Source organism: Aspergillus flavus, chromosome 8 (assembly GCF_009017415.1).
Source record: "Aspergillus flavus chromosome 8, complete sequence".
Classification (NCBI taxonomy): domain Eukaryota; kingdom Fungi; phylum Ascomycota; class Eurotiomycetes; order Eurotiales; family Aspergillaceae; genus Aspergillus; species Aspergillus flavus.
The window spans coordinates 564,535-585,482 of NC_092403.1; the positions used below are offsets into that span (position 1 = coordinate 564,535).

At 49.2% G+C, this 20,948-nt stretch overlaps 10 protein-coding genes across 10 annotated transcripts; 5 read left to right on the forward strand and 5 right to left on the reverse strand.

Moving 5' to 3' along the window:
- Positions 1-656: 656 nt before the first annotated feature.
- On the forward strand, positions 657-3,401 carry F9C07_12355 (putative beta-mannosidase B; the record flags this gene model as incomplete). Its single annotated transcript, XM_071507820.1, has 5 exons — positions 657-790; positions 856-1,809; positions 1,858-2,288; positions 2,336-2,571; positions 2,622-3,401. 5 exons carry the CDS (start codon positions 657-659, stop codon positions 3,399-3,401), a joined length of 2,535 nt encoding a protein of 844 aa, XP_071367231.1.
- Positions 3,402-4,070: 669 nt separating this feature from the next.
- On the forward strand, positions 4,071-5,061 carry F9C07_12356 (putative translin-associated factor TraX; the record flags this gene model as incomplete). The annotated part of the gene is made up of 3 exons (XM_041295577.1): positions 4,071-4,282; positions 4,377-4,394; positions 4,461-5,061. The coding sequence occupies 3 exons, from the start codon at positions 4,071-4,073 to the stop codon at positions 5,059-5,061; spliced, it is 831 nt and encodes a 276-aa protein (XP_041151573.1).
- Positions 5,062-5,087: 26 nt separating this feature from the next.
- F9C07_12357 (uncharacterized protein) lies at positions 5,088-6,152 on the reverse strand. Its single transcript, XM_041295580.2, has 4 exons — positions 6,118-6,152; positions 5,848-6,006; positions 5,675-5,775; positions 5,088-5,567 (listed from the first exon to the last, which is right to left on the reverse strand). Exons 2-4 carry the CDS (start codon positions 5,991-5,993, stop codon positions 5,389-5,391), a joined length of 426 nt encoding a protein of 141 aa, XP_041151572.2. The 5' UTR covers positions 5,994-6,006; positions 6,118-6,152; the 3' UTR covers positions 5,088-5,388.
- Positions 6,153-6,963: 811 nt separating this feature from the next.
- F9C07_12358 (uncharacterized protein) lies at positions 6,964-8,336 on the reverse strand (the record flags this gene model as incomplete). The annotated part of the gene is made up of 2 exons (XM_041295570.2): positions 6,964-8,117; positions 8,216-8,336. The coding sequence occupies 2 exons, from the start codon at positions 8,334-8,336 to the stop codon at positions 6,964-6,966; spliced, it is 1,275 nt and encodes a 424-aa protein (XP_041151571.2).
- A 742-nt stretch (positions 8,337-9,078) lies between these two features.
- F9C07_12359 (mercaptopyruvate sulfurtransferase) lies at positions 9,079-10,186 on the reverse strand (the record flags this gene model as incomplete). Its single annotated transcript, XM_071507821.1, has 2 exons — positions 9,079-9,133; positions 9,207-10,186. 2 exons carry the CDS (start codon positions 10,184-10,186, stop codon positions 9,079-9,081), a joined length of 1,035 nt encoding a protein of 344 aa, XP_071367232.1.
- Positions 10,187-10,663: 477 nt separating this feature from the next.
- On the forward strand, positions 10,664-11,121 carry F9C07_12360 (putative anaphase promoting complex subunit Apc11; the record flags this gene model as incomplete). Its single annotated transcript, XM_071507822.1, has 3 exons — positions 10,664-10,805; positions 10,878-10,909; positions 10,969-11,121. The coding sequence occupies 3 exons, from the start codon at positions 10,664-10,666 to the stop codon at positions 11,119-11,121; spliced, it is 327 nt and encodes a 108-aa protein (XP_071367233.1).
- A 319-nt stretch (positions 11,122-11,440) lies between these two features.
- F9C07_12361 (uncharacterized protein) lies at positions 11,441-12,538 on the forward strand (the record flags this gene model as incomplete). Its single annotated transcript, XM_071507823.1, has 1 exon — positions 11,441-12,538. The coding sequence occupies one exon, from the start codon at positions 11,441-11,443 to the stop codon at positions 12,536-12,538; it is 1,098 nt and encodes a 365-aa protein (XP_071367234.1).
- A 243-nt stretch (positions 12,539-12,781) lies between these two features.
- On the reverse strand, positions 12,782-13,879 carry F9C07_12362 (putative thermolabile L-asparaginase; the record flags this gene model as incomplete). Its single annotated transcript, XM_041287649.1, has 1 exon — positions 12,782-13,879. The coding sequence occupies one exon, from the start codon at positions 13,877-13,879 to the stop codon at positions 12,782-12,784; it is 1,098 nt and encodes a 365-aa protein (XP_041151569.1).
- Positions 13,880-14,672: 793 nt separating this feature from the next.
- On the forward strand, positions 14,673-16,994 carry F9C07_2263616 (uncharacterized protein; the record flags this gene model as incomplete). The annotated part of the gene is made up of 5 exons (XM_041295575.2): positions 14,673-14,855; positions 14,920-14,935; positions 14,995-15,358; positions 15,427-15,664; positions 15,954-16,994. 5 exons carry the CDS (start codon positions 14,673-14,675, stop codon positions 16,224-16,226), a joined length of 1,074 nt encoding a protein of 357 aa, XP_041151568.2. The 3' UTR covers positions 16,227-16,994.
- A 159-nt stretch (positions 16,995-17,153) lies between these two features.
- Positions 17,154-20,734, reverse strand: F9C07_12364 (putative kinesin family protein; the record flags this gene model as incomplete). Its single annotated transcript, XM_041295569.1, has 2 exons — positions 17,154-19,590; positions 19,638-20,734. The coding sequence occupies 2 exons, from the start codon at positions 20,732-20,734 to the stop codon at positions 17,154-17,156; spliced, it is 3,534 nt and encodes a 1,177-aa protein (XP_041151567.1).
- Between the last annotated feature and the right edge of the window lie 214 nt (positions 20,735-20,948).

A 20,948-nucleotide genomic window follows, 5' to 3' on the forward strand; every position in this document is an offset into this window, starting at 1 on the left:
ATCCTCAACCATTTGTATGGAGCGTCTTTGACCAACAAGGTCGCTGGCAATTGACCGATAGAAAACCCAGAGAGCTTGACGGAGGGCCCTCCGTGTCTAAAACGGGAAAGTGTGGGAGAAACGTCGGAGGTTTAACAGTTTCGGGAAGATGCCGTGGCTAAGGGAAGGCTAATGTACCCCATCGAGTAAGGATGCCCCATAAGGCCGTTTCACAACCGTCTTTCACGGCCACAAACGAACTTAGCAAAGTGGGAGCAATGTTCAGCTAAGTCTCTCCTTCAGGAATGACAACCAGCAGTAGACTTACTGGCGTTCCATGGATAGAGGTTTTACGAGGGCAAACGTGACTGTCAGTGGCTGACATACTCCCTCATGGCGCTTAACTCAATTGGGCAAGGACCCTCCTCCGTCCAGAATGGCTCAAAGAGGAAATCCCAGCACGTGGGGTGCGGAGTGACACTCCGCATACCTTGTCGCATGTAGCATACACTTATGAGAATCTGCACCTTACAACGATCCTTTCAACATGGGGAGCCGGCATCTAAAATCCGGGGAATTTCCACTTTCTGGGGTTCAATGAACACAAGTTTTCTCTGCCCTCTGCTGTGAAGTGTCCGAGCATCCATTGGCACTTCTCAACCCCCTCAGATAACGTCATGGCGGCATTCTCTCAGTACCCTCTATCTACGGGATGGAGCTTCAAAGATAGTGATGACCAGTCGCCTGAAGCGTGGATGCCGGTGCCTGTCGTTCCTTCCGTGGCTCATCAGGATCTACAAGCCAATCAGAAGTATGCATTCCTTTTCACATGCCCAATGCCATCCAATCGCTAACGAATCGCCCCGATTCCTCCAGGCTGAAGAATCCATACATTGGTTTCAATGAACTAGATGCCCGATGGGTGAATGACAAGTCATGGACCTATCGAACCGTTTTCCAGAAGCCCGCTGTCGCCGCTGGATCGTCGATTATCTTAGCATTTGACGGCTTGGATACCTTTGCCACAGTGAAGCTCGATGGCAGCGTCATCCTGCAAAGTGACAATATGTTCCTTGCTCACCGTGTAGATGTGACTAAGGCGCTTGAGGCGGAAGGAGACCATGTGCTGGAAATCGATTTCGACTGTGCCATGCGCAGGGCGCGAGAACTTCGAGAGAAAGATACCAAGCATAACTGGGCTTCTTTCAATGGCGATCCCGCCAGAATGGCTGTCAGAAAAGCCCAATATCATTGGGGCTGGGACTGGGGCCCACTCTTGTCAACTGCAGGCATCTGGCGGGAGGTGCGGCTTGAGGTATATTCCGCTAAGATCTCTGATCTTTGGACGGAGGTGGAGCTCGCATCGGATCACCAGACAGCCCGGGTTTCGGCTTTTACTGAAGTGGACGCTGCGGATTCGGTTGACTCTTATAAGGCCAGCTTCCTGCTTAGTCTTCACGGCAAGGAGGTCGCTCGTGAGGTGGCCACCTTAAAGGACAAGGTTGCGAAAGTGACGTTTGACGTGACACAACCGTCCCTTTGGTGGCCAAATGGCTATGGTGACCCTGCCCTGTACGAAATATCCGTGTCCTTGGAGAAAGAAGACTGTGAGATACACAGCGTGTCAAAGAAGATTGGCATTCGAACTGCGGAACTTATCCAGCAGCCTGACAGGCATGGAAAGTCGTTCTTCTTCCGAATAAACGGTGTTGATGTCTTCTGTGGTGGCTCATGCTGGATTCCGGCCGATAATCTCTTGCCCAGCATTACGGCCGAGCGGTATCGCAAATGGATTGAATTGATGGTTGCCGGCCGCCAAGTGATGATCAGGTATGTTCGGACGGTCCGTGATAGCTAACATTTGCTAATAGAGCATAGAGTGTGGGGTGGTGGCTGCTACGAGGATGATAGCTTCTACCAAGCATGCGACGAACTCGGAGTCTTGGTATGGCAAGACTTTATGTTTGGCTGTGGTAACTACCCAACCTGGCCCGAGCTCCTCGAGTCGATTGAGAAGGAGGCAAACTATAACGTGCGCCGACTACGCCATCACCCGTCGATTGTGGTGTACGTTGGAAACAATGAAGACTACCAAGTGCAAGAAAGCGCTGGTCTTGTCTACGACTACGAGGATAAGAACCCAGAGAACTGGCTGAAGACCGATTTCCCGGCGCGCTACATATATGAGAAGCTCTTGCCTTCCGTTGTTGAAAAGCTGTCCCCCAAAACGGTTTATCATCCGGGGAGCCCTTGGGGTGATGGAAAGATAACGTCCGATCCTACGGTGGGCGATATGCATCAGTGGAATGGTAAGTCCAACGGCGTCTTAGATTGGGTTCATACTAACCTTCGGTAGTATGGCATGGAACTCAGGAGAAGTATCAAATCTTTGATACACTAGGAGGGCGCTTCAATAGTGAGTTTGGGATGGAAGCATTCCCCCATATGTCAACGATTGAGTATTTCGTTGAAAATGAAGCGGACAAATACCCTCAGTCACATGTCCTCGACTTCCACAACAAGGCCGACGGACACGAGCGAAGGATTGCTACATATCTTGTCGAGAACTTAAGGACAGCTACAGACTTAGAGGCATGCTACCTGATTCGACTCTCAGGATTCATGTGGCTAACTTGATACAGACATATGTTTATCTCACACAGGTTGTCCAGGCTGAAACCATGATGTTCGGATACCGTGGATGGCGTCGTCAATGGGGTGATGAAAGACATTGTGGAGGTGCCCTGCTTTGGCAACTAAATGATTGCTGGCCCACTATCTCCTGGGCTATCGTAGACTACTTCCTGCGGCCCAAACCGGCATTCTATGCTGTAGCACGTGTTCTGAAGCCCATTGCTGTCGGTGTGCGGAGAGAGCATCATGACTGGAGTGTGACCCATGCGCAGCCGCCGAAGACGAGCAAGTACGAGCTATGGATTGCTAGTAGCTTGCAGAAGGAAACTGTTGGCACAATCGAGCTTAGGTTCCTTTCCGTCAATACGGGACTTGATGTCCGTGCGCCCATCCTGCGTGACAACGTCAAAATAGTGCCGAACGGCACTACAAACATCCTGGAAGGTGTCATTAACCATAAGGCACAACCCGAACCTCACGTACTCGCTGCTCGACTCTGGGTGGATGGTGAGGTTACTGCTCGCGATGTGGATTGGCCCCAGCCGTTCAAGTATCTTGATTTATCCGATCGAGGACTGGAAGTGAACAAGGTTTCAGAATCGGGTAACGAGCAGAAACTGTTGATCACCGCGAAAAAGCCTGTCAAATGCCTCGTCTTCGAGGAAAGGGATGGCATCAGAGTTAGCGACAGTGCTATGGACATTGTCCCGGGAGATGGGCAAACAGTCACCGTAACCGGGCTGAAGGCAGGTGATGCTCCTCTGAAGTACAAGTATCTTGGCCAGTGATTATGTGGAATGGGTTTGATTGAGTGTGCGGCTTTATTACAGGATGTCCAATATCCAATGACCCAATCATGACATGACATGCCAGTGTATGTTATGGGCTTAGAAGAAAATTGACGGGGTCATAGCCTAGAAATGATTGATTATTCGAGGTATAGAACCTCGGAATGAATTATTTAACGAACCTATCTACTAATTACACATTAAACAACCGGAAATGCTTGTTATATGCAACTAGCTTCACTTAGGGTAGTATTGATAAGTAAGTCTAGAGAAACACGAGCCCATCAACTACTACTATATGTATCTCTTGCACGTTAATGGTGAGCTCAGGTGTATATTCACTACCATTCTCAATACAGACAGAATGAGATTACGCGATCAGCCAATCAAACGATACCCAGCACAGAAGAGCAAGAAAAAAAATAAAGAACCAGCCTCATATAGTAAGATCATGGGGGGAAAAAGAAGCAAAAAAGAAACCTCTCCACCTATGGCACATGGCCACCAACTGCCCAAAGCAATTCCATCTTATCAGATAATCACCCCGATCAGTCCTAGCCCCAAAGTCCAATGATGACGCCCATCAATCAGTGATTGAATTAATTTCATTCCCGCAAATAATCCCCCTCCATTTCATCACCACCATCCCACTCCAGTCGACACAAATAAATGGCCGGAACCAAACGCACCTGGGACGGCAAACAGCTCTCACTCCAACCCAACAACAACAACAACCATCAGACTACTATTACAATGGCCGAACAACCGACGCAAATTCACTCCATCTTCGAGACCTTCCGCAACGAGCTAGATGAGCACCACGATCGGCGCGAGCGACTAATCAAGATCTCAAGAGATATCACGGCACTGAGCAAGAAGATGTATGTTTATAACCTGTTCCCATCTATCTTAGGTTATGCACATAGCCAATTTCATCGAGCAAGCAAAAGCAAAGCAAGCTAACACAAACCGCAGTATCTTCTCCCTCCAACGGTAACACACCCAACCAACCCATCAACACCCTCAAAAAACAAAGTCTAACAAGATAAAACTCCCCAGAATCCGCAAACTCAACGCCCCGCTCCCGGAAAACATCACAAAAGAAACTCAATCCCGCTTCACCCAAATCCAATCCCTCTTCACCAACGCCCTCCCAGACCTCACCGGCCCAAACAAATGGCGCTACCAGCGTCAACTAAGCGGCGCAATTCAGGAATATATCGAGGCGCTCTCCTTCCACCACTATCTCACCTCGCAGACCCTCATCACGCTCCCCGAAGTGCGCACGAAACTCCCCGCCGAGATACTCGTCACGGAGGAGGATTATCTGTTGGGTTTGTTTGATTTAACTGGGGAGATGATGCGGTTTGCGGTTACGGCGCTGTCGGCTGGGTCGGTTGCTTCTGAGGAGAAGAAGATGGGGTTGAGTAGGGAGCAGAATGGGATTGTGGTGGATTTGAGGGAGATGAGGTCGCTTTTTGAGGGGTTGAGTGTGTCTAGACGGCATAATTTGATTAAGGATTTGGGGAAGAAGATGGAGGTTATGCAGGGGAGTGTGGAGAAGGTGGAGAGGGCTGCTTATGGGATTTTGGTGAGGGGGAGTGAGAGGCCGGCTGGGTGGATGCCGGATCTCTCTGGTGGTGGTGATGAGGGGTATTAATTCATGGTTTTTGTTCGGGGTGGCTTAGTGTAGGCTGTGTATGTGTGTATGTTTTATCCATGTATCTATAGAAGAGTGTGAATCTTCTGAGCTAAGTAAGCTAGATTTAACTAAACTAAACTATCCCAGGAGCTGAGATTAACAATCCCATATCAAGCTCGTGTGTCATGCACTATGTTGTACGTTATTTACCATATCTTTGTGTTATTTTCGAAAAGAAAGAACAACCAAATGTACCCCATTAATCCATCCATATACTCCGTCCATCAAACCATAATCCATAACCCATATCCATCATAACCCGTCAACAACTGCCGAAGATTGCAGTCAAATAGTCGGCTGCCTCGGATCCTCATCTTCCGTCAAGATCCCCTGAGCCATGAGATCCTCCGGCTGCGGCCGGTTCTGAATCTTCTGGTCGAGATGATCAGCCAGCATATGTTTCTCCAGTTCGCGGGCGTGAGCCTGAAGCGCCGGGGCTGCGTTGGTATGCGGGAGGATATTGCCTTTTGTACACAAGAGTCAAGTTAGCATTCGAATATATGAGAATATGACTAGAGTCAGTTGCGAGAGAAGAAGCGTAGGTGAATGGGTGAAATGTCAAGATACGCACGCTCAACCAGTTCTTCGCGATCCGGTCTGTGCTCGAGATGTTTCTTCAAACTATCAGTAGTGCGCTGACGGTCTAGTTCCTGTCTTGCTGCTTGGATAGATCTATAGGTTATTTGTTAGTGGCACGATGTGAAGATTATAGCTAGTACAGTAAGCAGAGTCAAGGAACCATACGGAGCAACATTGGTGTCGAGGAGGATGTGTCTCTCTTTGAGATCCTGGGGATCAGGACGATTCAGGAGATGCTTCTCCAGGGAATTGCGTCGCTCGGTGGGTGATGCGGCGAGGGAGGTTTCGTCGACGGTGTTGATCATTGTCATTGCTTGCTTGCGGCTACGACGATTAGTATGGAAGTATGGAAGGACTAGCACTTGTATAGTGTTGGCAAGGTTTGAGATCTTGAAGAGACGATTGGGTGGGAATCAGGTCCCGGAGGATACTTACGTATTATGTTTATAATTTATTGCTGGGCGATGACAAGTAACCGTGAGGTTGGGAGGGTGGAAGGAGGGGAAATCAAGTGACGTTGACATCAATGCGGAGGTTTGATCCACGGGACCTTAACTGCGGCTATTAATTAAATACTTGGGGCATGACCTCATGGCATGGCTCATTAGAGTTTCCTTGTACACGGTTAGGGTTATCATATCTCATCTCATCTCTTTCGTGACCACGAGCTAAACATAGGTTTCATTCTTGTCATCTGTTTCTTTTTCTCGTTTTCTTAATAAACAATACCTAGAAGCACTACTAAAGCATGCATCTTGCCCATCCCCCTCATACTCCCACAGAGCAATAGCAACAGGTTCAACAAAAATAAGCAAGACAACTCTCATATGTGTGGGTGGTAACTGCTGAGTAATATGTTGAATAGCTAGCTCGTTTACGCATGTCGGGTCGAACAGGTGTGTGGCCCAGGAGACCGGACATGTGGAAGGACATAAAACAAAAAGCTCGTTCCTCCATCGTAACGGAAAGCAAGTGTATGAGCAAGAAGACCCGTCTGACCCCAGAACCTGACCTAGAGCCTGATCATCGGTCTCGCACGAGAATGGTTGTATGGATCGAATCAGTGCCGTATCCGACTCGTACTCATCCTTCATGTCCGTGCAATCCATATAGGACCCATTCGCCTCATCCATCAAGTCACAGTCTGAACTGACATCGACCAGTAGGCAGTCCGGGAACGGAAGATGATTTCTGCTTCGAATAACAACCACAGTGGTCTCTGTTGGAAATTGCAAACAAATGCTCCGTCGACATCAAAATCAACGGGGCTCTGCCGTCCGGTCAAGGAACCCAGAGTTTCCCCCGGCCTCGGCTGTTACCACGAGTTGGTCCACGAGGAGCTCCTCGGCGACCACTATTGTAGTTCCGAGACGCTCCGGCCATGCCCCGCGCAGCCCCGGATTGCGTACTGAGATCGATCGTGGGCTGCTGTTTGTTGGCAGTGGTGGGCAAGGACCTACTGAAAGAGTTGGGGTCGATGGGCTGAGTAGGAATCTCCATTGTACTCTCCACAGGCGGCGCCGTGTTCTTAGAGGCGGCGGGTTTCCGATTGCTTCCGCCACGCGACGCTCCTCGTGAGCTTCCTTTTCCGCGGCCCCGAGGAACAAAGACTAGTTCATCCTCGTCGCTTTCGTCGTCGTAGGAAAGCAGCGACTTCGGTTCGGCCGTCTGAGTTTGGGTCTTTTCCACATATTTGCAGCGATTCTTGTATTCCCGTTCTTCGTACTGAATGGAAGTCCGCAGCTGATGGATGTTCTTTACACCAATGCCAAACTTCTGAGCCCAAATCTGCGTGGAGCGATCGTTCGTAATGAGAATACAGCTTTTAGCCGCGTTGGAGGCATCCGGGCCACTATGCAGCCGCCACAGCAACGCACTGAGTAGCGGTCGGAGCACCAAGGGAACCGTGGGAATGGTGGAGCCGGAAGCAGATCGCTTATGTCCGTTCGTCTGCTTAACTTTACGGTTGCTTGTTCCGTTTCCATTCTCAACCACATGAGAGTTGGCACATTCGGGACTCGTGCGGGAACTTCTTGATGAAGGTGGCGACGCAGGGGCACTGTGAGTCCCTGCCGAGTTAATCGACGCGGCGTCCGAGTCCTTCTTAAAGTTCAGCTTGTTGAGAAGCATTTGCGACAGATCATCCGGGGCTCCGTTTTTCTTGTTGTCTCTTCCTGTAGGTCCCTTCTTCTCCAACGGCGTCTCCCCGGCACCGGTTCCGTTTGTCGCCTCCGGCTCCTCTTCGAATTCCGGTAAAAAGAACTTCTCCGCATCACTCCAGTTCTCGTACTGCTCCATCGGGCCCTGAAGGGCAACGCGATCGGCCGGAGTGCTGTCCTTTCCGGAAGTAACGCGGTCAAGGAAGCGAACCGCCTCGCGGGCGTTGATAGCGACTTGAGACCCGGCTCGTTTCAATGCATGGAGGCGTTCAAGGGCTGAGTAAAGGGAGAATGGTGAGAAAAATGTAAGATATACAGAATGGATAAAATAAAAAGGATAGAACTAGACAGAAAATACAGTGGGAGATACATACTGTAAAGAGGAACGACCAAGGTGATCGCGCCGTTGGTTGTCCATTTTTTGATTTCGCTGATGTTGGTAGTCAGCGCCGTCTCATCCACGGCACAGTGGAAGACCTTGCGTCCGGTCGACATCGCTTCAGCGGCCGACAAGAGGCAGAGCGCGTAGGTGAATCTTAGGGATGGTTAAGACGGCGCAGTGCCCTACACCGAATGGCTGATTTGAACGAGTGCGACTGAGCCGCCGCGGCGTTAGCGGATGGGTCCTCAGAAGGAGGTTTGGTCTGATGGCGGAGGGATATGAGAATGTGGGGGCAATGGCATTAAGATTAGGTCAATCAAGAGGCCGAGGACAACCTCAGGCCACCAAGATGCCGGAACAAACAAACCACAAGGTACTTACCGTGGGATCCTGGTTCACAAAGAAGGAACATCTGCAGCATTTTGGGGGTCTGACCGAGTCATTCGCGGAAATATTAAGGCCCAGGTAAAGGCAGATTGAATGGTCATTGAACAGCAGCGGATCAACTGTGACGCCGTGGGAGTGACTCGCCCGACTGACTAAGCGGAACAGTCATCATCTACCAGGTTCATCACGTTTCTACATCGATTCGATAGGGAAAGTCCAAGGTGACAACCAAAAGAAAAAGCAATGAGATGAGATATTCTGTTCATTTCAATAACCATACTGCGGTAACAAAGCTCGATAGGATATCTACTGGGTTACACTCTATAGAATAATTGACATGCTGTCACCGTAACACAAAAGTCCTCCATGGAAGCAAAGAACGAACGCTATGTCATACAAGCATCAAGGGCCATCTTGACGCAAATTCGCAGCCAAGGCAATGATAAGAGATGCCTAATTCCCACCAGCCTAGTTCAGCTTTTTGATCAGTCCGTCAGCGGGCTTGACACGCTGTGCCCACTCACTAGACGACATACATAGTAAGCAACTGTAATTTTGAAAGGCGTGGGACTTAGTGAATGATAAGAAGTACTTACGTCCAGCTTCCATCGTACACCCTCCGAAGGTTAGGATCTCCGTACTCTGCTTCACCCAAGGCGGTTTCAATAATCGTAGCGGTCACACCAGTGCCGCAAGAGCTAATGATCGACTTGGAGTCATCAATTTCTTTTTCTTCGAAGATTTTGCACAGCTCAGACTTCGAGCGAAAAGTCTTCGTCTCCGGATCCAGTAATTCTTGAAAGGGCAGGCTCTTGGAGCCAGGAATATGGCCCGAGGACAACCCCGGGCGTGGTTCGGGATCAGTTCCCGCCCAGCGGCCGTAAGATCGCGCATCCAAGATCTCAACTTCTTTAGCACCTTCTTTCCTATGCTCTTTGGCAATCTCCTTCAACTCCAAGTACGGGATCACCAGTTTCGAATCGTAATTAGGTACTGGATAGCTGGTCCGTTCCACTTGCTGGGGCTCCCCAGTCTCCGTCGGGTACCCTTCGCGCACCCACAATCGGTAGTTGTTTAAGAGATGAACTCGAGGGTGTCCAAATACTCGTAGGGTCCAGCCGACACGGGGGGCGCTGAAGATTCCGAGCTCTTCGGTGTCGTAAACCACCACTTCGTCGTCACGCCGGATGCCAAGCTCGCTCATCGCATCGGCAAATGTCTCTGCGGTGGGAAGCATGTGGGGGTACGGAGATTCCGCATCTTTGATCGCATCCAAGTCAAAGAATCGAGCCTGAGGGATGCGATGTTTCCGGAAAATGTCAATCCCTTTGCGACCTTCCGGATCATTGGGCATAAACCATGCAGCGCAGAGGGGGACAACACGCGGTGCAGTCGAGATCTTGGTTGCGGGATTCTTCTTGAGGGCCTCACTGAGCTCCTTGGGAGAGACCAGGTATGAGGAGAAGGAAACCTGGCGACATTGGGATTGGAGTCGGGCTTGAGAAGGGGTCGACATGGTCGGACGAAGCAGGCGAGTGGGGGAAGGGATCGAATGGCGAAGAGCTGCGAAAGCCATTTTCGCAGCGCGGATTTACTGGGGAAATATAGAGATAGTTGAAAGAGGACAATCAACTTTTACATACCGTATCGGCAATGTCGTCAGATGGTGTCATCTGATCGCGGACGATAAGAATTAAAATAGGGATGTGTTAATTTAATGCAAGTGCGCAGTGAGGGGAAAGTCCGGAGTATTCACTTTCTTATTTATATTATTTTATTATTCTTATTATTTATTAGTCGTGCTAAGTCACTACTAAGTTAGTAGCAAGTTAGTAACTAATCATTTGGACCTAAAATGCGGAGTCACCCGTAAACAAATCATTTTCTCCGCCATGTGAAAAAAACAAATAGGAAAAAAGGAAGGTAACAAACCAGAAAAGATCCGTTATCTTGCTTTAGCTCCACTCACTACTCTCACCGACCACTTTTCTCTCCCCTCTTACGCGGAACGAGTTAATCCACGCCCTCAAACCACACCACATCGTGATCGACCATGAAGGTCACTATCAAAGAGTGGAACGGGGTTGCCACTTGGCGTTGGGATATGCCCGAGGATGATGTTTGTGGTATCTGTCGCGTCCAGTTCGATGGAACTTGCCCGACTTGCAAATTTCCCGGTGATGATTGTTCACTACGTAAGTCTCTTGGTTTTGTTTGTTAAGACAAAAATAACGGGGGCTTCCAGATTAACCTTGATGTAATTACAGTGCTGGGCAAATGTGGACATTCCTTCCATATGGTGCGATAGTGGATCTTGATATTGTCATGGATATAGAAACTGATGATTCACCTGTCTAGCATTGTCTAATGACTTGGATCCAACAAGAATCTTCGAAGGGGCTTTGTCCGATGTGTCGTCAAAGTATGCCATCCCTAAAGAGGAATTTTCGATGCCAACTGCTGCTAACTATAACCACAGAATTCGAGTGGAAACAAGAAGATGATGAATAAGCCCAAACATCATGCATCCTCGCGGCGACAATGGGGAGGGCGTCTTAGCTCGACGGATACGATACCCAATTTTTAGCATTCAATCGCAATGGTTTTCTTTTTTTCCTGTACAATACAGAGCGTTCCAATCAACATCGCATTCATGACTAGCTTCCGCACAGTCACCTGACCTCTGTTTATCGATAAGGGAGCAGGTGATCAGCTTCACCTGAGCTTAAAGTGGAAGCCGAGAGCTTACAAGTTCCCATTGCAATCCACCCAACAAGGCCTCAATGTCCTTCCCTATCACCTTCTAATCATGTAGCGCGGTTTATCAGAAATGTCTCTTCCAAAATACACCACATCAACCTCCTTGTCCTCTTCGCCCTCCAAACAATCCATTCGGCGGACTACGGAGTCAAACGTCCCTTCTCGCCCGGAAAGCACCATTGATCGACCCACCACGGCCCAACAGACTCGCACCTTCTCCCAAGAACAACAAGTTCATGAGCCAGTAGCAAATGTTACATTCCCACACTCGGAAAATGAAAGGCCGCATGAGATATCCACTTCACATCCGCCATTCCAACCGTTTTTCACCCTGATTGAAGACGCCAGTACCTCCGAATACTATCACCCAACTGTTCACTATATCTTCTCCGATGATGACACGGACATCGTGACCGAGGCAGCCTTGCGCTCCTTAGAGCCCGAGCAAAATACACTGTCTCGCGGCGGAAAGGGAAACCCCAGGGCCACACGTGACCAGCTCCCACAGGAACAGGGTGAAGGGGCAGAGGATGATGAACTGTCGAATGAGAGAAAGGAATCATTGCTTCCGCCTCCGATACCTGGTGTTCGCGATAACTACATCATCCTCGACATGGACGTGCTTGCTCCAGATAATATGCAACACACGAATACCGCACCAGGACACGATGTCAGTGTCGGTTCCCCAGGGACCCAATCTGCCGTTCCCCAACAACAACAGGATTCCCAAAACCATAACCAACATATTCAAAAGTTTGCGGTCACTTCAGCCTACAGTTTAACACCGACATGGCAAGTTCTAAACACTCAACTAGTTCCCGCCCCGACTTTTGAGAACAATCCTTCCGGCGAGCACTCCCCAAACGGTGCCCTGATGTTGAAAATTCAAGGGACAGTTGGCTTACCTATGACCCTGCCTGGTAAGGATAAAGACAAAGATAATAGCATCCAGCGATTGGAGGATATGATGGAACAGTTCTCGAAACGCTTGGGCGAGCTCCGGCAAGTCATTGAAGCTGGAGAGCGAGGGTACTTGACGGAAAATGCGGATGAGGAACAGATTCCAACCGAGCCGCCAAATGCGGAGGATGCTGCTGTGGCAAGCCCCGAGGGCCAGAATGAAGCCCAAACGCAGAACGCCAATGATTTGGTCAGCATAGTCCCGTAGCCTTAAATGGTCTACTTGTTGGTGCAAACGGAACCATAGCCCTTGACAGGAGCCGCACTTCCACTTTAAGATGTTCAGTCTAGCCTGCCACCCGCCAGAACTTGATCAGTAGTCAAATTGAAAAAGAGAAATTATCTCCAGGTCATGAGGAGGAAGGTGTAACAGGCTATATCGTCCAGCCTTCTACCGACATTATGATCCAAGTCCTTTTGTCTATCATAGCATATGTAGCACCAGAGTAACTTAATCTTCAGAACATAATCCAACCATGGAACGCATACCGCAAACATGAAACCGGTGAGCAGTCGACCCCGTCACAACCCCGGCAGAGTTAACAATCTCTGGATGATGAAACAAAGCCAATTCCCGTCGCATATCAGAGGAACCTATATCCAACTGGTCCAGGACCTCAGTCACAGCTGAATAAAGGACTCCCATGTTTCCATCTTCGATCTTAACTGCAATTCCCATCGCACCGTCTACTCCAAGTCTTCTGGTATATTCCGAGGCTCGTATGCCGATCCCATAACACCCATCTGCCCCGACTTTCCCAATGAGTATCCCCCGAAACACCCGCATAAGCACCGTACAGAACCTCCCCTCTCCACCAACAAGCTCGGGGTACCGCGTCATGGAGCTGAAAATTCGTGCCATATCTCTGTCTTTCCCAGAAGCATTTCTAGCACCGTCAGCAACATCTGCAGCCTCCGCAAATGCAGCATAGATCTTCGCCATATTCCGTAGTGGAAACGCAGGCGCTGGCAAGTTACACCCATCAACCCCCCACAATACACCTTCAGGCCCTGTCTCAAGCCCGGCCAACTCTTCCACTACATCTCTCACCTTCCGCTGCAGAGGGTTACAGGGCAGATGATAATCACTAATCTCCGCCCCTAACGCCCTCGCGCCGCCAAGCATGCCAGCATGCTTCCCGGAACAGTTATTCGTGATCGCCGTCGGCGTATAATCCCTTTTAATCCACTCCCGATTCACAGTCTCGGATAGCGCAGCATGGCCGCCGCAACGGAGATCCTTTTCCCCCGCAGAAACCTTTCGGAGCATGTCCCGAGCACGGGCAAGATGTCTGTCCTCACTATTGTGCGAAGCGCACATGAGCGCTAGGTCAGCTTCATCAAAGCCGAACTTTTCCAGCGCCCCGGTGGAGATGACGGCGAGGGCCTGAGCTGGTTTGGCGGCAGAGCGGGTCAGTGTTACTCGGGACGGATCGCCGACACTGTAGAGGAGTGTCCCATCGCTCGAGACTATTGCGGCGTGGACTTGATGGCGGTTTTCGATTATGCCGTTTCGGTCGGTTGTTATGTAGTCCTTTAACTTGCCCATAGTGGTTTGTTCTTGATTGTACTGACTGCGGGACAACCCAGAGCAAGAAGGTGATATTGATTAGAAACGAAAGGCCTCCCGTGAGTTGACCGCCGACGATATTCCTTTTATCTAGAACACAATCTAGGTGATATAGGTACGAGTCATGCTTTTCCCAAGTAGGCCTAGCGCCTACGTACCCTTTGTTAGATACAGGACCTCATAGATAGAATCAATCAACGGTTTCTCCCTACAACTTTTTGGCATTTTCTAATATGGTAAGAACTATGATTCCACCATTCCTAAGTTTCTTTGCATGAGATTTCCCGTGGGTCCCTCTGGCCTAACTCATCTTGTGGTGGCAGTGATGCGTAAGCTTGCGCTGGACAATTTAGTTCAAGCACTAGTTGATCTCTGGGCAAAAAGAAGGCCTGTGGTAGGGCTTGCAGGCTGTTACCATCCGAATGTCGGCTAACGGACACTGGTTATGCGGCAGTGCTACGCCGGTTCTAAGAAGGGTATAATCACTGCATCAGATGGCAGAGAGTCAGTGAAAATGAAGCATCGAGACTGGTCAATCGAACGAGCCGACTGTGGGAGCCTCCCCTACTGGTCTCAACTTTCAGCTACCTTCCCTTCCATTCTTGTTGCTCCACCATCCCATCAACAGTTGAATATAAGGCTACTATTGTGAACGGCGTGTTTGTAGCATCGACGTATCCCCTCAATTCAATTCTGATTTTTGAAGCGGTTTCCCACTCTCCCAACACACCAACTATGGGTATCAAGACGAACGAGGATCTTGAGGCAGACTATGTCAGGAGGCGGTACCTCTGGTATAGTCCTCGCAGCCCGACTCTCAGAGGATGACTCCAAATCTGTCATCATCCGCGAGGCCGGGAGGAACCTGGCCGACGATTTCCGGGTGCAGACCCCCGCCCTCTGGACGACTCTCCTCGGATCAGAAGCAGATTGGCAGCTTATTACCGCTCCACAGGTAAGTCTATTTTTTTTTTTGTGTCCTCCACCCTTTAGGAAATACCATACTGATCTTGCTCTAGACCGAGCTGCGCAACCGTATAATCAAGGAGCCCCAGGGAAAACTTCTTGGTGGCTCTTCCGGTATCAATGGTCAGGCCTTCATAGGTCCCTCCAGGCTGAGATCCATGCCTGGTCCAAATTGAGTGCGATTGACTGGACATGGGAGAAGCTATCACCGTACTATAAAAAATCATACACCCTCCAGTTACCCGACGAAGCCACTAGGGAACATATCGGCCTGAGCTGGGTTGACCAGAATGTCAATGGGGACTCAGGCCCTATCAATATCTCCTTCCCTGCTGTACTGCAAGACCCATTGTCCAAGGCCTGGGTCGACACCTTCAAAGGAATCGGATATAGTCTTACTGCCGATCCATTCTCCGGCAACTCTATCGCCGGGTATTCTAACCTGGCGACAGTCGACTATAAGACAAAAACAAGGAGTTACGCGGCAACTGGGTATGGCCTTCCTGCCATGCAGCGGCCGGGGTGCGTATTCTAACACAGAAGATCCCGTTCGATGCAAGTGATGCCGGTGTTACGGCGACGGGGGTGAAGGCGATTTTGCAAGGGGAGTTATCTACTATTAAAGCGAAAAAGGAGGTTATCCTCACTGCAGGAGCTCTCAACACCCCAAAGCTACTTGAACTTTCTGGCATTGGGAACAAGGCAATTCTAGATCAATTCAACATCCCTGTTGTTGTTGAGAATCCTAATGTGGATGAGAATATTCAGGACTATTTAATGAGCAGGATCAGTTCTGAGGTAAAGAGGGGGGGGGGGGTCATCACAGGCGATCCTCTCCTGCGCTAAGAGCAGGAAGTAATGCAAAATGCAATGCAGCTCTATACCAAGCACAAGGCAGGCCCGATGACTATTGTAGGTATTCAATCTAGTGCCTTCATGCTAATCATCGAATATCACGGATCAAGAAGCTAAGCAGGCTTATTTGAACAGGTTCATTCTACAGCCAGAAGGCCGAGACCAAGTGATTCGAGACATTTACGCAGCTGATAACGAGCCCACGTGTTCAATGTTCATGTTCCTCGCTTAGGCCAATCTTCACCAAAGAGGTAAAAGCTTCGTGGGTCAGGAGCTTCTTCCCGGGAACTTTCTCAGCTTGGGTCTTGAGCTCAGCCTACCATTCTCTCGCGGATCTGTCCATATCGCCTCGGCAGACCCTAATGTGCCCCCTACTATCGACCCTCGGTATTTCTCCAACCCGTTAGACCTAGATATCATGGCCCGCAACTTGTTGGACGTAGAGACTAGAGAGACTTCACAAAGCGGACCCTCTAGCCCAGTTTCTGGTCTATGGGGTCACTAACCTGCGGGTGTGTGATGCCAGTGTCTTTGCCTTGGTGCCGCCGGCTAATATCATGTCTACTGTGTACGCTGTCGCGGAGAGGGCGGCGGATATTATCAAATCCGATGCTTGACTGACCTGCCATCAGCAATGGTATTAATGAATTAGAAAAATAGTCGCCTTTCATTATCCTCTTGCGCGCATACTCCTGAGTCTTCTATGTATATGCTTTTTGATTACTGTATCGTTACTATCGTCTTATCGTCCTAGACCTTATAAAAGGGTGTCGCAAATGCGCACTCATGAGTACATATGAGTACAAGTAAAATTTGAATTCAACTTACGCCACTGTTCTACTCTATCTTACGAGTAAAGCTGAGATCTTGGTTTGTAGGCAGGGGTTGGTTACCCTCTTCTTATTCTTTTGTAATATGCTACTTTGGACGGTTATAGCAAAGCCTCAAAAGAAAGCAACGAGATACAATCTCCCGGAGAATATGGCTTCCAACGGGAAACTGACCAGGTTGAATAGTTCTCAAACAATTACTTCTAGGATAAGCACTTCTTGCAAGAAAGCTTTACAATACGCGAACCTTACAAGAATGTACAAGCTCAATCAAAAGTATTGAAATATTGATGAACATGAATATCAGGAACTGTACTTCTGATATTAACCCAAAACAAACCAGATAGGTATCATATTAGTCCCACCCAGAAAACGCCAAATCCAAAAAGAAGACCCTAAGATTGCCCCAAAGAACAGCCTGAAACCGGTGTGCAAACAAAAGATCCTCGTGCGCCAAGAAAGCCAGCAAGATGGTGCACAGCACCCTTTCCTGCAGATCGAGTTACCAAGGTCCTTCACCATAACGCCTGTGTATCCCAAATGACGGAAGGGTATAAAAGTTGAGAATAGCAACTATAAGAGCAATCGTTTGATTGGATATCTTATGGAGCAGGCCGAGTTCTAGTTCGTCGAGCACTCGAAAGCCCGGGTGGAGGGACATTCTCACGGCCTTCCATCATCCCAGCCATCCTCTTGGTCAACATATTTTTCGGCAGTTTGCTGTCAGTAGTTGTCGGATTAGAGCAGCGCCTCTTGGCTGGAGGCTCATCTGAGTCTTCACTTTCTGGGACAGTGTCGACTTCCGAAGATTTGCCGGCTATGGAAATATTCGATTGCCGTACCGAAGCCCTGTCGCCAGGGCTAGACGCGAGCTGTTTTGCGGCGACGTTTGCATCGACTTCCCTAAGACCTGTGTTGGAAGTGATCCTGGCAGTAGGTGTCTGATTTCCTACCTCGTCTTCGGTGTCGTTGTAGACAAAGCCTTTAGTGGGGGAGGTTCCAGGAAGGTGGTCTTCGCCATTGAACGGGAGTAGCGTGAGGTCCCTTGACGTCCGAATCCCAGATATCAGAGCATCATGCGCCTCCGTCCGAGGCAGGTCAGTGGGATACTCGTAATGGCGTTTCTGTGGGGTGGCGCCGGTAACAATATACTCTTGCAGTGGACGACTGTGAATATTATTGCGCAGCTCTGTGAGAGGCTTGCGAACTTCTTCTGACAGAGGAGAGGTCGTCTCATGCAGACTGTGCTGCTGCTGAGCGGCATCCTCCTGCAGCTGGCCAATTCGCGTACCAACCCCTTCCAACTGTTCATGAACGAAAGAATAGGATTCACGGACGCTAGACGCCATGTTGTCCAAGCTGGAGATATGAGCATCGCGATATTCGCCATTCTGAGACCGCGCTTTGGCCACGAAATCATCCAAAGCTTCCATCTGTTTGTCCATATTGCTAATCTGGGCATCGACAATGCGAACTGTTTCCTCGTGCACGGATTCAGTCGTCTTTTGAATAGAGACGTTGCGTTGGTCAAATAGCTCCCAATCGTTCTGCATCTTAGTCCGAAGCTCATCCCTAGAAGCCGCAACATCCTTGGCAAATTGCTCGGACTTGAAAACCCATTCATCTGTCTGGCGATCATGTTGGGTCGTTGCTTGCTCCAGTAAATCGCCCGAAGACGAAATATCTGCTCGTACACTGTCCAATCTTCCCTTTAAGCGACTAACTTGTCTCTGCCGGGATTCCTCCATCAAAGTCTTGAACTGCGAGAGCAAAAGATCTCGCTCCGATTCAGCGGTGGCATGCTCTTCTTCAACAGCATGCGCCAGATTAGAGGAAGCTCTACGGTTCGCTTCAACAGTCTGGAGGTTAGCTTCTTGGACTTCCAGTCGCAGCCTATTAATTTCCATCTTCTGCTCATTGAGATGCCGCACCATCTCCTCGAACAAGGACTTGAAGTCCTTACCAAGAGTACTGTAGGACATATGAAGTTGCTCATGAAATTCTGTGAATTCGCCAATAACTTCCTTGGATATCCGGGCAGCGGCAGCGGACAGACCGTTCAATCCCTCTCCAACTTTGCGCTTGACCTCTTCACGCAAGTCTTTGATCTCCTCAAGGACCTCATTCATCCGGTCGTGGGCGCCGCACGTTTGCGTCTTCGCGTCATGCTCAGCTTTATCAAAAATAGCACCAAAGCTCGACAAGGCTGACTGATTTGACTGGACGTGACTCAATTCGCTAGAGACGTAATCGTTGATTTTTGCAGCCATAGATTCCAGGAGCTGCGAATGTTGCAATTGGAAAGCTTCCACCTTTTTGTCGACTTCCTCGGTCACAGCTGACACTTCTTTAGCTGACATCTGCCATGTTTCCATGTTAGATGAGTCTAGATCTGCCTTGCGGTCAAGTTTTGCATGCAAGCCGTGCACATCTCCGACAGTTCTATCCAAGGTCGATAAAAGTCCCGTGCCAATGTCGTAAAGCTGGCTTTCAGTATCTTGATGTGCCTTCCTCAGCATTTCCTCTTCTTCTAGCAGTGACCTGGTATTCTTGAGAACAATCTCGGTCTTTTCAAGGACATCATTTGTATCGTTTAGAGCCGCCCGTGTATCCTCGTTGTCCTTCTTCAAGTTATTGAAATTACTCGTAAGCGTGAACAGCTCCTGGACCTTGTTTCGCAGGTTGGATTCCATTGATTCGATCTTGGCTCGTTGTTCTTCATTTACAATTCTCCGCGATTCATTCTCCATGGTCATTTGCTCGTACGCGTCAACAGTCATATATACGCCGTTTCGGTGTCTTGTGGCAATAAGTTCTCCTTTGAGCTTCTCAATCTCAAAAGCGAACTCTTGAAGAAGTTTATGTTTTGATGTGAAGTTGATCTGCGGCTTGTTGCGAATGTTCTTGGCTCTAAAGGCATAGTCTAGCGTTGAAATTGTTTCTTCCATGTTGCTCCGAGACGGCGAAACCGTCGCGATAATACATGTTTTTGTGCGCCCACCGAGGGAGTCTTGCAGAAGACGTGTAAGTTTCGATTCTCTGATAGAAGTTAGTAAATGTTAAATTGTTATACTCTATGATCCTACCTGTATGGGATATGAGGGCTCTTATCGACCAAAGCGTTAATTACTCGGCCCAAAGTCAGCAGACTTTTATTGATCAGACCGGCTTCTGTGGCACGCTTGTTCTCAGCTCCACTGCGCTGGATGTTTTCGCTACCAGCCAAGTCAACCAGATTCAGCTTCCCAGAGCTGACATACTCTTCGCCTGCATCCGTTGTGCGCTTCGTGTGAACTGTGATAGTGAATATTGTGTGACTGCGAGAACTCAGGTCATTGCACTTAGTCGCAGCAACTTGCCGCTTATGACTACCATGTTGAAGTAGCTTAATCCCGGAAGATGCGGAGTCAATATAAGTTTCTTCAATACCTTGGACAAGCGTGCTCTGTCCTTTCTTTGACTCGTTCTCGAAAATCTTCAGCTTCTGAGTCTCTTCTGCTGACAGAAGATCACGAAGCTCTTCATTGTATAGCTCAATGAAAGAGCATTTCACGGTGCTTTCTGTCTCCTCGAGCTTGTGAAATAGCGAATATAGAACACGTGGAATAATGCCGGCATTGTCGGAAAGGATGCCCAGAGTATCGGTCATGTCGCCTGACATTGTGTATGTTTTTCCGGTCCCCGTTTGTCCGTAGGCAAAGATAGTACAATTGTACCCAGCGAGCATCTCATTAACAATTGGCAGGACAACATCCTCGTACACTGCGAGCTGGTCGGCGGCGGCAGAAAAGACCTTGTCGAACGTATATGTCTTATTTGAAACAGCATTTGGCCCCATGGATAATTCCACAGTATTGCCCTTAACGCCTTCGGTCTTCACGACGACACCGCTATTCTCTTTGATTTCCCGATCATTGCGCCCGCGGCAGCGCACCACAACGTGGATGCTGGTGTCCTCATTAATTCCACGTTCAAGATCTCTTTCCTTCCTCTTCGCTGTTACGCTAGCCGGCTCACTCGGTGACTTAATTACGCGCGATCCACCGGAGGCAGGAATTTTGGAGGAAATTGCTGGAGAACCGGCCCTCTGGGTTGCTAAAGATCCTAAACGTCTGGTCGGTTGGCGTGTGGTTGTTGTCCTCCTTGTAGGAAGGCCGGAGGAAGGCCTTTGGGGGCCAGCCATTGTGAACAAGTCTCACTCACAAGCTCACTACCACAATAAGGTAAAGAGGATGTATATGTAATTTGTCGTGTGCGACTGGAAGTGATGTCGCGCCACTTTGATATGTCCAGGAGAAGTCAGTGACTTCCCGGGAAGGCCCAGAAAGGAAAATGTAAACAAACTAACAACATTGACGCACGTGCCCAATGGTGGTCTGTGCTCAGGAGTCATGCCG

Bases quoted from the DNA above. Each gene is read 5' to 3' on its own strand.
- F9C07_12357 (XM_041295580.2), bottom strand. From the start codon at position 5,993: ATGACAATGATCAACACCGTCGACGAAACCTCCCTCGCCGCATCACCC. The intron at 5,776-5,847 runs GTATGGTTCCTT...AATAACCTATAG, and splicing joins CTCGACACCAATGTTGCTCC to ATCTATCCAAGCAGCAAGAC. The intron at 5,568-5,674 runs GTGCGTATCTTG...TGTGTACAAAAG, and splicing joins TCGCGAAGAACTGGTTGAGC to GCAATATCCTCCCGCATACC.